Source organism: Poecilia reticulata, linkage group LG17 (assembly GCF_000633615.1).
Source record: "Poecilia reticulata strain Guanapo linkage group LG17, Guppy_female_1.0+MT, whole genome shotgun sequence".
Lineage (NCBI taxonomy): Eukaryota > Metazoa > Chordata > Actinopteri > Cyprinodontiformes > Poeciliidae > Poecilia > Poecilia reticulata.
In genome coordinates, this window is record NC_024347.1 from 8,322,344 (window position 1) to 8,335,533 (window position 13,190).

The 13,190-nt window shown below is 39.0% G+C and overlaps 2 protein-coding genes across 4 annotated transcripts in view; one reads left to right on the forward strand and one right to left on the reverse strand.

Moving 5' to 3' along the window:
• LOC103479249 (acyl-coenzyme A thioesterase 11-like) overlaps window positions 1-2,431 on the forward strand; it is a 17,213-nt gene extending 14,782 nt beyond the window's left edge. The window contains exons 14-16 of one of the 2 annotated variants that reach the window (XM_017309796.1): window positions 1,439-1,606; window positions 1,695-1,821; window positions 1,900-2,431. In XM_017309796.1, coding sequence (XP_017165285.1) covers window positions 1,439-1,606; window positions 1,695-1,821; window positions 1,900-2,112 — 508 coding nt within the window. In that variant the 3' untranslated portion in view covers window positions 2,113-2,431. Of the gene's footprint in view, window positions 1-1,438; window positions 1,618-1,694; window positions 1,822-1,899 lie in introns of those variants that run through there. The other variant, XM_017309797.1, reaches the window with a different exon arrangement.
• A 993-nt stretch (window positions 2,432-3,424) lies between these two features.
• fam151a (family with sequence similarity 151 member A) overlaps window positions 3,425-13,190 on the reverse strand; it is a 56,827-nt gene continuing 47,061 nt past the window's right edge. Inside the window, exons 1-13 of one of the 2 annotated variants that reach the window (XM_008433573.2) lie at window positions 12,080-12,167; window positions 11,757-11,926; window positions 9,984-10,124; window positions 9,707-9,856; window positions 9,467-9,629; window positions 9,334-9,391; window positions 8,793-8,876; window positions 8,296-8,372; window positions 7,973-8,109; window positions 7,387-7,557; window positions 6,100-6,206; window positions 5,132-5,311; window positions 3,425-4,936 (exon numbers count right to left, since the gene is read on the reverse strand). In XM_008433573.2, coding sequence (XP_008431795.1) covers window positions 4,631-4,936; window positions 5,132-5,311; window positions 6,100-6,206; window positions 7,387-7,557; window positions 7,973-8,109; window positions 8,296-8,372; window positions 8,793-8,876; window positions 9,334-9,391; window positions 9,467-9,629; window positions 9,707-9,856; window positions 9,984-10,124; window positions 11,757-11,925 — 1,743 coding nt within the window. In that variant the 5' untranslated portion in view covers window position 11,926; window positions 12,080-12,167 and the 3' untranslated portion in view covers window positions 3,425-4,630. Of the gene's footprint in view, window positions 4,937-5,131; window positions 5,312-6,099; window positions 6,207-7,386; window positions 7,558-7,972; window positions 8,110-8,295; window positions 8,373-8,792; window positions 8,877-9,333; window positions 9,392-9,466; window positions 9,630-9,706; window positions 9,857-9,983; window positions 10,125-11,756; window positions 11,927-12,079; window positions 12,168-13,190 lie in introns of those variants that run through there. The other variant, XM_008433572.2, reaches the window with a different exon arrangement.

Below are 13,190 nucleotides of genomic sequence, written 5' to 3' on the forward strand. Positions count from 1 at the left end.
ACTCATTTTCTTCATTTTTTGATTTATTTTACTCATTTTTTATTTATTTCACCCATTTATTTATTTATTTAATTTTGGCTGAAATGGCTCTCCATAGTAAGAGAACTGTAAAACAAAGTCTTTTAAGTGGTAGCACAAGAGAGACTAAACTGATGTAAACACTTTTTGGAATCATCACCATAATAATAATGACACTGATTACAGATGAACTTGTCCTTCTTGTAGATGCACAGATCAGAATTTTGCGGTCAAATTCTGGTCTCTGGTTTTTAGGAAGTTTTAATGAAACTTATGAAGCAACAAAGCACTTTGAACTGCCTTTTTGCTGAAATTGTGCTGTATCAATAAAATGACCTTCCGATAATAATGGCCAATTCTGATCTCTCTCAGAACTATGAATAAGAAGATATAGAAATGAAATTAAAAACATGTTGTAGAAAATAGTTTCCTTTTTCATAACTTCTTCCGTCGTCGTCCTTCTATATTAAATACCTCACTGATGGTGAAAATGACAGACTCCCTTCAACATTCAGACTAAACCAGTGTTCTTAACATTCAGATATTTGGTTCTGATTTTTACACTAACCACAGATCACAGCATGTTGCCTCAGAACGTTTTAGGTCAGATATATGTAGAGTTGTAGCATTTAATCCTTTACATGAAATACTTCTGAATTCATTTCAGCCAATTTAACACTGGTTAAATTGAAATATCTTAAACTTACTTCAAATTTGATGCTGTACTAACAACTTTCACTTTTATTCCATTTATTACCATTAATTTAATGTAGACAGGATGTGGCATGACATTATTTTGTTTTTGCTCTTTAAGCTCTTATTGGACAGTTAAAACCACGCAGTGATACTGAATAACTGCCAGACATTGAAAGGTGAAGTTGTCAATTAAATGATTCTGTAGAAAAATAACTAAATAAATCAAATATTTAGGTGCTTTTCTGACCAAATTATTCATTCGTCTAGATGGTGTAAGGGGAAATGGCTTCTCCGTTCTCCCGCCCAGAAAAAATCGAACTGAAAGTGGAGTGCAAGTTCAGTCTGTTGTTGCTTGACCGTATGTTTCTATTCCTACTAATAAAGCAACACCTAAGGTGGCAAGAGCAGACCGAAAGGCAAATATTACCAATCTGGTTCCTCACAAAGATGACAAAAACTCCCTGCATGTGCATCACAACATACAGCAGTCACTCAGCAGTTCTTTCTCCATGAAGAATCCAAAGTTTGATGCTGGAAAACAGTTTTGTTTTGCTGGGAAATGACATCAGGATGAGCTGAGTTTCCCTCACATTCAGAATATAAAACACAACACTGTCCTGTTCAACGTTTTCGAAACGTGAGCTCCACTAATGAACACATTCTTGAAAACCACTGGCTATAATTATTTCTACCTGGTGATCTGTGCATATCCTTTCTAAACCAGGAAATGTGAGCTGATTCTCGGTGTTGATGATGATGACTTTATTTATCGTGTGGTGACACCATCAGTGCGTCAGGCTGCGGGTGGGTCCCCCACCTCCACCAATCCTGGAGAAGGTGTTCTCCAGGATTTCATCCTTCTAGCCTCTAGAAGGAAGCCATGTGGCCCTGGGTCAGTTACATGTATGGACATGTCCCCCTGAAGTTGACCCACATCTGCCCCGCAGGACTGACAGCCACTCTTTGTTTTCCCTCTTCAGAGACCCTTATGTCATTGCTCTGCGCTCAGTCTCCCTGGCAACCCATCCTCCCTTTGAAGGATACAACAGAGGAGAGGTTCTGTGTGCTGGATTTACCATACTGGAGACCAACAACAACATGTCATTGGTGAGATGGTTGGTTAATCTTTTCTCTTTTAAAGTCTTTTTAGGTCCAACCTTAGTTACTTTTCTACTTTTTCCCCAGATCAGTTATTATAACCAGGCGTCTCCAGAGGTCCTTCCTTACATCTCCACAGATATTGCAGGCCTCTCCTCCTCTTTTTATCACACCTTCTGCTCCTGCAGCCAGTACCTGAGCAGAAAGGGGCAGCCGGAGGTCACAGGCAACTATGGCGCCGCGAACACCAACAGCCCCACCTATCTGCTGTCAGAGGTAGTGCACAGCACCCCGCTGTAGACAGCAGGGCCAGATCATCAATGTGCTGCTTAACACATGGATCAGTCAAAAAACGCTACTGTTGGCGTTTTCTGAAAAACACAGAATTATTATTATTATTTTTTTAATAATGTTCTGATCACATGCAAACCAAAGAATAAAATGGAGATTTTAAGCTATTGACTAAGGTTGGAAATTGATTTTGTACTTTTGCTTCCTTATATTCAAATTTATTAAACATGTCTATGTTTAATAAATGACATTATTGCTCCTAGGAGAGATGATGTTTGCTGTACAGATTCAGGTACTGGGGTATATCAATAAAATTAGTCTTTTTTCACTTTGGTGTTCTGTTTGTGTACATTTTTAACACTGGTGTATTATTAAAAAAAGCAAGAACTTAGAGTAGACTAGAAGCAACTTTTATTGTTCTGCAAAGGAGAAATTCAGGTAAAGTAGAAGTTTATGTGTGTTTTAGTTTTACCTGTGGTAGTATTTATTATGCATGATACACTCCCAACACAAAATTACTAGTAGCAATTAGTAAACAAACTTAATCAAATAATTAATGAAAAAAAATGATTTTATTAAAAATATATTTCTCTAAGTGGCCTCAGTTTGATCAAAAATCTAAATAGTCTCGATCAGAGTCTGAACGACATTTTTCATACAGAAAGAATAAGTGTTATATGCTTCAGGCACATTATAATTATTTCTGTCTTTCTCTAGATTGTTTGGTGTTTAGACTTTAGTTGATGACTTTTTGTTTAATATATTGTGGAGTTGGGATAATTTTGTTTTAGTAATTAATTTGATTGTGTTTCCCAGCCTGGTCCTCATTCTCACTGCCTGCATGTTTCAGGTATTTCTTTGCTTCAGTCCAGCTGATTTCAATCGATGACTGATTAACAGGCGTCTGCTGAGCTGCGAGTTGAATTAGGCACATTAAAGCAGGGAAACCAATAAAACATTGTAGGACAGTGAGCCTGGAGGACCAGGGTTAAGTTGTGACTGTTGGTCCGCCTATAAATACGCTGGGTTTCGACGTGTGTAGGGAGACCCGCCCTTCTCTCTCTTTTTCAGAAAGCAAAGCAGCTGAACCAAAAGAAAAGTTTTAAAATAATCCTCATTTTTGCCTGCGTGTCCTCAAATATGTGGTGCCTGTTTTGGATGTAACATAAGATAAATAAAAAATTATTAGTGGTGTGGTTCGATCAGCTTGTAATCAAGTTAGTTGCTCGGTCTGTCAAGGCATTTAAATCAAAAAGTACAAATGAACAAAATAAGCATTTTCAATTCAAAAATCTTTGCTATTAAATTATTGAAATAATTTTGTAATTATTATTTCCTTTATTGAACCATCAGGATCTACATCTCATTTTCAAGAGCAGAAATCTGTTGAACACAACAATCTGGTTACACAAAAGTAAAACAAATTCAAACATGCACACATGGACATACGAGCTGAACAAGTATAAAGTTTTAATCTGTTCTTCTAGCATCAGATTGTGTTATTCTATCCATTCATGTTTCCATTGTTTCAGGAACTCCTGCTCATTCATGGAACGTCTTTAGAAATGTGACCAGTGGACGTCTGTGCTGCTGCTACACGTTTAGCATCGAGATGCTATATTAGGCTTGTATAGCTTCACTGATTGAAGTTATCCTATTAACTCAACCTGAACACAGCAATAGTCTTTTTCCAGCATCTCATCTGATTGTTTTTTGTGAAGCAAAAATGAACCTCAGTGGGCCAAGAGAAGCGGCTTTGGCACCCTTCGCTGTCGTTAGCAGATGTGTCAGTTCCAGCACACCTGATTCAGATGACTGCGTGACCTTTGCAGCCATCAAGTGTTGCAGAAGTCTGAGAGTCGCCCACATATTAAAGTTAGGTGTATGGCAGAAGGTAAACACTTAAAACACGCATTGCAGTGGACCTGAGAAACATCACATTGCACGAAGGTGAACCTCCACCTTATATTTGGCTTTGACTGTTTTCCCCATCAACTAATTAGCTTCCAAAGGTCTGCAGACAAACAGCATTGAGCTGCCACCACCATCCCCGGCACTGGTGTGTTCAGAATGATGTGCAGGTTTTTTTCCTCCACACAGCATTTTGCATGTGCAAGAAAAAATTCAGGGTTTTTTGACTTACACATCCTCTTGTGGCTTTCTTCTCACTGAAGATCAAACACTGTTTATTCAGAGCTTTATTTTCTTTGTTATGCTAAACTTGATCAATCAAATAAAATCTCATTGAAAGACTTTAAAGTTTGTGACTGTAAATAGAACGTTTCAACAATATGAGGACCTTCATTTTTAACCTTAGCATCGTTTTCCTTCATGATACATAATGCAAACAGAAAACATACTTTGAGAACTAACCAGGCTTTATTCCATTTAACTTTATTAAAATCAAGGTGTGATGGTTAGAGAAAAGAAATAAAGCAAACAACTCCTCACTGACACTAAAGATAATCTCCATCAACCTGCTGGATGAGACAGTCCAGCCTCATATGGTTGTGTCATATAGTTTCTTTTATTGGCTAGTCATCATGTAGAGATTTGCTTTTAATTTTCCTCCCTGTTGGGCCATGAGCTTCTTCATAATTCTAAAGGTTTCTGCAGTGTCCTCTGTGTCTACCTCCACCACAAAGTCACACTGGTTCCTCTCCTTCAGGGAGGGAAGTCCCTGTGGTTCTTTGAGCAGTGATGCTGAGGTGAGGTGAACAGCCAGCCTCTGGGACATTCCTGTCAGTGCTGCTGGGATCAGAGGAGGCCAGTTCTGCTCAGCCAAGACCACAGTGACATATGGAAACAACTCCTCCACTGTGGACACAAAATCCTGAAAGACACAGACGACACACAGTTCATGCTTACTTCAGCTCAGTAAGCATGAACTGAAGTCCAGCAGGAAACAGTTGCATGCACTTGACTTTTAACCTGATAATCAATTTGTTTCAAGTGACCTTTTAAAAGTTCTTTTTTGTAAGCATTTTTAGGACTTGTTCAAATATGTAATGACCTAAATAATACACACATTTGTGCTGTAGCTACTTTGGGAACTCTCCATGCTGATCCAGATGGGCCTGTAGAGTTCCTCTGCAGAGTAGGCAGCCTGCAGCAGTTTGAGGGAAGCTTCCAGAAGCTGATGACCATGAACCCGAAGATAAACCCCCCAGGATGCATCGGTCCTCTGCCCAAGCAGCTCACAGACACGCTTCAAACACAAAATACACACATGCAACAGGTCCTCAGGTGCATTTCATTGCTCCCTAAACTTTATTGTAAGTGTTGAAAGGTACAAAATACAGTAGTTGGTTTACAAAATCACAGCTAACAACTGAAGTATTGGTATGTATATGTAAAACTTTTTATGCCTAACTTGGATTTTAATGTGAGAGACATAAGAAATGTAGTGGAAAAGAATAGCTCAGAACTCTGTCCCACTTATATCATCAACTTCTTAAAATAATGGCCAAAGCTGATTTTGACAAAATACACCATCACCTTTTTATTGCAAAAAGATGATTTAGGTAAAACAAACAAACAAAAAAACTCTTTCCAAAAAAAAGCCAACTCTGGCCTTAAAATCCAACATGTGAAAGAACAAAGTTTTCAGTGAATTCTACCCACCTGATGATTAACTGGAGCAACACTGAAATATGTTAGGAGCTTCGTTTCAAATAAGTCATATCAAAACAAAATAATGAAGCTAATGTTAGCCTAGCACTTCAACCTAACAAAAGCTAAGCAGGAGTATGGTGGGATTTTATTAAATACTGTAATCATATTTCTGAAGTAAGATGCTTAACTTAAAAGATTAATCATTGAATGCTTAAGGTGACATGTTTTAGGGACACTGCAGCAGCTCTGTAAACCGAGCTAAGGTGTGAGTTTGCAGGGACAAGACAGACCCAAAGGAACCCCTGGCTGACAGGTCTACTGCAGTGATACAGGTGTAAAGTGATGTGGAATAGAAAGGTTGGCTCATCTCCACTTACTTACCTGAAGTGTGAAGGGCTCAGAGCTGGTCCCAGAATCTCCCAGGACAGGAACTCCAGGCTGATTTCTGTCAGAAACTACATGAAGAACCAGCATTCCACCATCCTCATCTGGAGACACGCAGACACAGTCCAGAAATGAGATTCAGCAGGTTCAGTGCATCAGTACTCGGCTTCTTTAGATCTCAGTCAGCATTTCTGACTGGACTTTGCTGTGATGTGCAGATTGTGAACAAATTTCAGTCCAGCTTTGAGTGAGCAGGGCGTTTTTGCCAACTGAATGAGGAGAAATTTGGGTAACACTTTATTTGAAGGGAGGTGAATAAGACTGTCATAAACATGACATAACACCTGTCATGAACATGAATAAGCCTTCATGAATATTTATGACTGTTGTCATAAAGCGTCATTCGGTAAATTATGACACTTTTAATACAAAGTTGACATTATTCAAAATGTCTTTTTATGACAACTTGACATTAACCAAGAAATCATTACTGTGTAAACTTTACCTTTAATAACATAAAGTTACCTAATTTTAAAGTGCAATCAGTAATACTTTTAGAACAAATTGATATCAGTAATGATTTCTTGGTTAATATTTTTGACAACAGTCATAAATATTCATGTTCATGACATTTGTTATGTCATGTTTATGACAGTCTTATTAACCTCCCTTCAAATAAAGTGTTACCCAAATTTGTAAGAGTTGTATCATTTTCTACATATTTGAATTATGAAAAGCATTAGTAGTGAGTATATAGTCACTGAAGTTTTACGCTAAGGTCAAGTAAGTCCATGCTAGGGTCAGCAGTATTTTAGCGGACTGAGGCTCTGGACCTCACAAGGCTTCCTTCCTGATCTCAGTGTGAGTCAGACTAACAGAGCCGAACCAGGATGGAACCAGAAATGCCTCCAGCCTCAGGCTTGGGTTTACATGTGAGATGAACCAGAAATCAATTAAGGACAAGGTTTACAACAGCTAAAATACTGGAACAATAATGGATAGGTTGTCCCTGGAGGATATGAGTTAAGTGAAAAATGTGGAAAGGTAATAAAAGACTTAAAAGAAAAAAGCTTTCCATACTACACTGGGTAAAGCAAGACAGAAAATTCTTGTGGGATCTTTTTCTGCTGTAGCATTGATTTTTTTTCAGGGTTTTGATAAAAGTGTAGCATTAGGGGATGTCAGACATGCAAGAGGAAGATTGTGACACGGTGCTGCGTGGAAGAAAAAAAATCGGAGCATTCCAACAAATTATTGGAAGTGTTATTTCAGCAGGGCCTTCACCTGAGAGCCGTGCCAGCAGGAAGGCCTCATCAGTGACTGAGAACCAGCGAACTCCCATGCTGCTGTGCTGGGTGACATCAGTGAGGAAGCTGCTGTTCCAGTTGTGAACTGGATAAAGAAAGTCCATCAGGTTTCCTCCAGGATAAAACCTCTGAACCCCACTGCGGTTTCCTGGAGACACATTCAACACATTCCTAAAACACTTCAATGAAGACATCAGTTTTCCTCGAGCCTGTTTTCATATCTAGCTGGTATATCATGCAAACAACTACAACTTCTGCCTGGTAACAGAATGTACTAAACGATATGTCAGTGCAGCAGGTAACATTAGCGTTTCCAAACCCAGTCATAATTTCTTGGCATATTTATGTTTTAAAAGAAGGTTTTTAAGAATCCCAAGTCTAAGTTAGGCTTCATCATTTACTCCTTTTTTTTAGTTGTCACACTCTCACAATCTCTGATAACATTGCTCAACCAAAAAGTAAGATTTTCCCCATGCAAACAAATTAATTCTTGAAGTTTTCCGTTATTGGATTATTCCATCTACATTACAAGTACTGCCTGAACATTGAGCATTATTCTTTACTTGCGGCCTCTTTAAACGCTGTCAGTGTAGGTTCATAGATATCGTAGTAGACTTGTGCAGGTTGGGTGTTGTCCCGGACAAACAGCAGGTCACTGACGGTTGGATGATCTGAACCCTGCCACAGAGTCAAGCTGAACCTAGAAAAACATGTAAAAAAAAACCTGTTACCAGAATGACCAGAATGACCAGAATGACCAGAATGACCAGAATGACCGACTTTAAGGTCTGCTGAATGTATTTGCTGCTTCAAGCTTCAGGTCTGTCCACACATGTCTGTGTGACTGATATGTTGTGATCCTTGTAAGGTTGATGCTGTTTGGTACCTTGGTGACTGGTTGAGGAGCCAGCTGATGTGCTGCCATCCTCTGTGGACCAGCAGAGCATGGACTGGGAATGTCACCTACAGAGATTCATGATATGACCAGACAGTTACTGTTACACTGCTGTGGAGTCCACTAAGCAGCAGCCTTCAGTAATTGCAAAAAAATTGTGCTATATATTTTTTATGAAATGTGAAAAATAAATGTTTATTTAAATACATTAAAGTAGCATAAATAGTGAATATCATTTCAGGGGAGAAATTGACAATATGTTACTCTTTGATGGGCCAGACCAGGTTAACACAACCAGAGGTGGCTGCCACTGTTATATTGACCTAACCTGTTTTACACAATAAACACCAGATTTCATTCCTTCTGCTTTTAAAGAAATTATAAATAGTTTAAAGCAGCAAATTAAACTAACATGCATCTGCAGTTTCAGCTGTGCTGACCTATGACAGAGAACTCTACACCCAGTTCTACCCACAGATGTTTCTCACCTTCTGAGGGACATCTTTGATCAGATGATACATCTGGTTCACCATGTCTCTGGAATAAGTTCCAATTCCAGGAATATAGAGAACCTGTCAGAAACAGTGATGTTAACTGTAAATGAGCTCAGTTTGTGAGAACACAGACAGCCTGTATCCTGTGACATTTGCATGACCCAGAAGACAGGAGGTCCTTGACAAGAGTCTTCACCTCTGCATCTCAAGATGCATAATGTAGACTATCAATTTTGTGTTAGGTTTGGAGTTTGAGACTGCTGTTCTACAAGCTATTGAATCATAACTCTGTAGTGAGAGTGGGTTTCTCAGCCTCCACCAACAAAAGTTGATCCATACATAAACATTTATTACCTGTTTTCAGTTAAAGAAAAATATCCTAGTGACCAGGTAGGAATCAAGACATTGACCGCAGAACTGTAGACGTCACTGGAACACTCACTCCACCCACTGGAGTTATAACGGCTAAAAACATGAAACAAGAACACCAAGCTGATGTGTGCTCAGATTCCTGTTAGGTCATGAACATACACACCATCCATCCAGGAGACAAAGTCACATCTGGAAATGTCTTCTGAATCAACTGAAAAAATCTGGGAAAGTGATGAAAAACAGCAATTCACCAACCGCTTTGCTTCATTTCACTTTTAAGCTCTAAGAATTCTGACCTGGTTCCATTGACTGGAGTCACAAAGCTTGGTACGTTGGGACCTCGAAGGATGTCTGCATTGAGCCACACAGGCCTGTTTATTCCTCTGCTGCTGTTCTTTTGCTTGAGCAGGTCCAGAGAGAAACCCACAGAGTCCAGAGCCTTGAAGTCAAGTTTTATGCCTGAAAGTTGATACAAACCAATGAAACTTCAATCACATCTGCCACACAAATACTGTTTCTTTGGGTGTAATCTGCACCTTTTCTAGAGTCCAACACAGCATCCAACCACTGGTCCAGGGTGTTGTCACTATAAACATCAGGAGGGTGAGCCATGATCGGTACTGGTTTCTGATCTGGAGTTCCATAACCCTCCAGAGTAACGTCTGCCTCTAGGATCATGACATCAGCTTGAAGGAGGGGAAAAAACAGTTGTGTTTTCTAAGAATCATACTTTGTGATGAGTATGTTGTTACAATTGTTCAGAATGTAAACCAAGGACAAAATACTAATAAGACTGCATCTATGTGCTCTTACATGAAAGAGCCATGTTCATCTGCTCCTTGCTGTTGGCTCGGTGGAACCAGGTTGCCAAGAGACCATCATGTTCACTGATTTCACCTGACTGAAGCAGGAAGTCCAGCATGTCTCCACCAGTAGGAAACAGCGGAACAGGAGCTGGGTAAAACAAGGAGTCAAATACAAGTAATGAGATCTGCCAAATGAGCCAACCAAATGACAAATTTGATTTCAGTGACTTAAAATGAATGACTAAAAAGCCAAATGACAGCATCAATCATCTTAGCGGATCAGACTAATAAATAGTGTTGATTGTAGTGCAATAAAAACTTCAACAGGTGTGCATACTTATGATAAACACTAGTGTATTTTGTGGCCATGCCTTTTCTGTTGAAATGCCATCGTAGGCTTGAATCGCTACGCTGATAGGCCAACTCCTTTTAGCACAATAGGTTTTTCCACTGTCCCATCAGATCTTCTATTTTAAAGCAAAAATTTATTGCTGCACCAGAAACACACAAATACATAGGATCTGGTTTGAATCCATGTGCCTGGAAAACACCCAATACTGCCTCTTTCAGATTTCTTTCTTGGTCGTCTTCCATGAGGACCACTTTGGCTCAACTGATGACACGTGGTGTGATCTTCCACTGGTGTACCTTCACCTTGCAGTTCACCTTCAATGTCTGTGTCTTTGGTTACCAGTCATATAATCCTTCTCTTCTATTTGTCATCAGTGCAGCTGAGGCCAGGAAGGTTGAGTGCAGTAATGTGGACCTTAAACTTCTGAATAATCAGTGCAGTTGTAGTCACAGGGCAACCAAGCTGCTTGGAGATGATCTGATAGGCTTTACCTTTAAACATGCTGCTCTATCATTCTGATTTTTGTTGTCCCCTTATATCACCGCTATAAGTTTCAAGCTCAGGACTTTTTTTTACTTTAAGCCCTGGATATGCCTCTACCAGCTTTGCCTGAGATATTTATACTTATTCTACTGAAAACTACTTTTCAGGCTACGTGCTGTGTTTGATTCACTGGATTCTAGATAGAGATATCAGATGTACACCACACTTTTGAGATTTTTATGTAATGTCACAGTTTCTTTTTAAACTTTCAATCAAGCAGTAATTTGTGGCGATCTGTCACACAAATCGCCACAAATCCCATGCTCCATGTTCAGTGTTTTACGCACCAGGTCACCAAACAGCTCAATGACTTCTTGGCTTGAAGTTATTCCAATAACCATTGTTGGATTATTAGTCATTAACAGAAGGTTTGTCCATGTTTGTAAATACTATGAAAATACAGGGCTTCCTATTTAATCATAAAGGAACAAAACTAAAGATGTGAGCTCAAAGTGCGTCTCCGATGACAGAAATGGTTATTGTTTATATTTATAGGTTCAAGAAAAACCTGAGCAATAATTGGTTTTACCTCCAGCTTTATCACTTTACAACAGAAGATAAGTTCTGATAGTATTACATTAATAACTTGATAACTAAATAACTAATCCAGTAGCAGAAGATGGAACTTCTATTCTAGAAGTGCTTGTGCTTTACCTTTAACTTGATCTTACTTCCTGCTCGAGGTGTTAAAAGATGTTTCCATTGGAACGCTTTATGTGGATTCCTACTTGCAGGCATTTTATCAAGAAAACTCATTAAATTTAGTGATAACCAAAACCACACTGAATTCATGTATTTTGTATGTGAAATTTAGCATCATCTCAGGACACAGCTGGATTTTAATTTAGAAGAACAAAAAGTGAACCACAATAACAGAGTTTGTACCTTTGGTTGCTGGTCTGGTGAGAATCACAGCAAGGACAATAATGATGACCAGGATAAGAAGTCCAACAGCAGTTGATAACATTATCAACTGTTTCTTGGTTAGACAGCCCAGATAAAAGTCTTGTTCTTGTTTTTGATTTTGGTCTCCATCCTTAAGATCAGGCCTCATCCTGGAGGGAAACAAACAAAATGTGAAATACCTGAATGGCCTGCTTTCAATTCATGCTTAAAAATGAGACCCTTAAGTCTCCTGCAGCTGTACCTTCTTAGATAACATATGTAACATAAAATAATAATGTTAGCACATCATGTCTAACACCAACCTGCTTTGACTGCTAGTCTTCTTTGTTCTGGTTCTTCTCTAGTCTCCTACGTTGTTTTCTTGCAGCTTTTAGCTAACTTGATGAAAAGGTTCTGACATGCAGTGTTTGCTAGAGCTTAGGAATATGCCTCCTATTTATATGCATCTTATCTAAATAGCAGAGTCCATAATCATTAAGCAGATAAGGTCCATGGGCAATCTCTGCTCTCCTCACATCTAGACAGAAAGCAGCTGCACGTGTGTTCCTTCACTTCACAGCATGTTGGCAAATAAATATTAAGTTATGAACCTCATGTTTATGGATATATCTGGGTGTCTAAAACTTATGAGACATCATATCAGAAGTTTAATTTAAATTAAAACGATACTTGTAAAAGGAATGATTTTTCAAAGAAATGGCTGAATTTGTGTATTGACTCACTCCAAGAGGTCAATGAAAGATCTGATGGGCAAACAATAACCTACTTTAAACATTTTCACTTTTCACATGTCATAACTAAAAACCTTTGTGAAATTTATGGAGATTTTATGTATTAGACTAGTACAAAGTGCACACAGCAAATTTGGAAGTGTTCCATCAACTCCTACAGAGTTAAATTCAACACTTTGAAAGTGTCTATATTGGTCCACTCTGGATGGTGTAGAAGTTACACTTTTGAAAGTGTTATTTTTGATAGAGTTGAATCAACACACAGTAGCTGAAATCAAATACACTTCAGTGTTAATCTACCCAAAAACTAGTGTATATTGTCAAAAGTTAAAACTATGAATGTGTTAATCCGACACAGAACGGTGTAAAATATATATTAACATAGAAATCCGAGTTTTGAAATACTACTGGCAGCGTATGCTGTGGTGGTGGTGCAGAGGTTAAGCACAGCCCACATATCTTCATATGTGTTTTCAATGCGGCTGTCGTGGCTTCGCTTCCCGGTCTTCCCCTTCTCTCATTACCCACTTTTTTTCTCAATTTACTACCAAATAAAAGCCACTAGAGTAGCGGTTCTCAACATGGGTGGTACCGCCCCCCAGGGGGCGCTCAGAGGACGGCAGGGGGCGCTGGCGGACATTTTTACAAAAGGGGGGCGCTGGGATGCCTTTGGGGGGCGTTT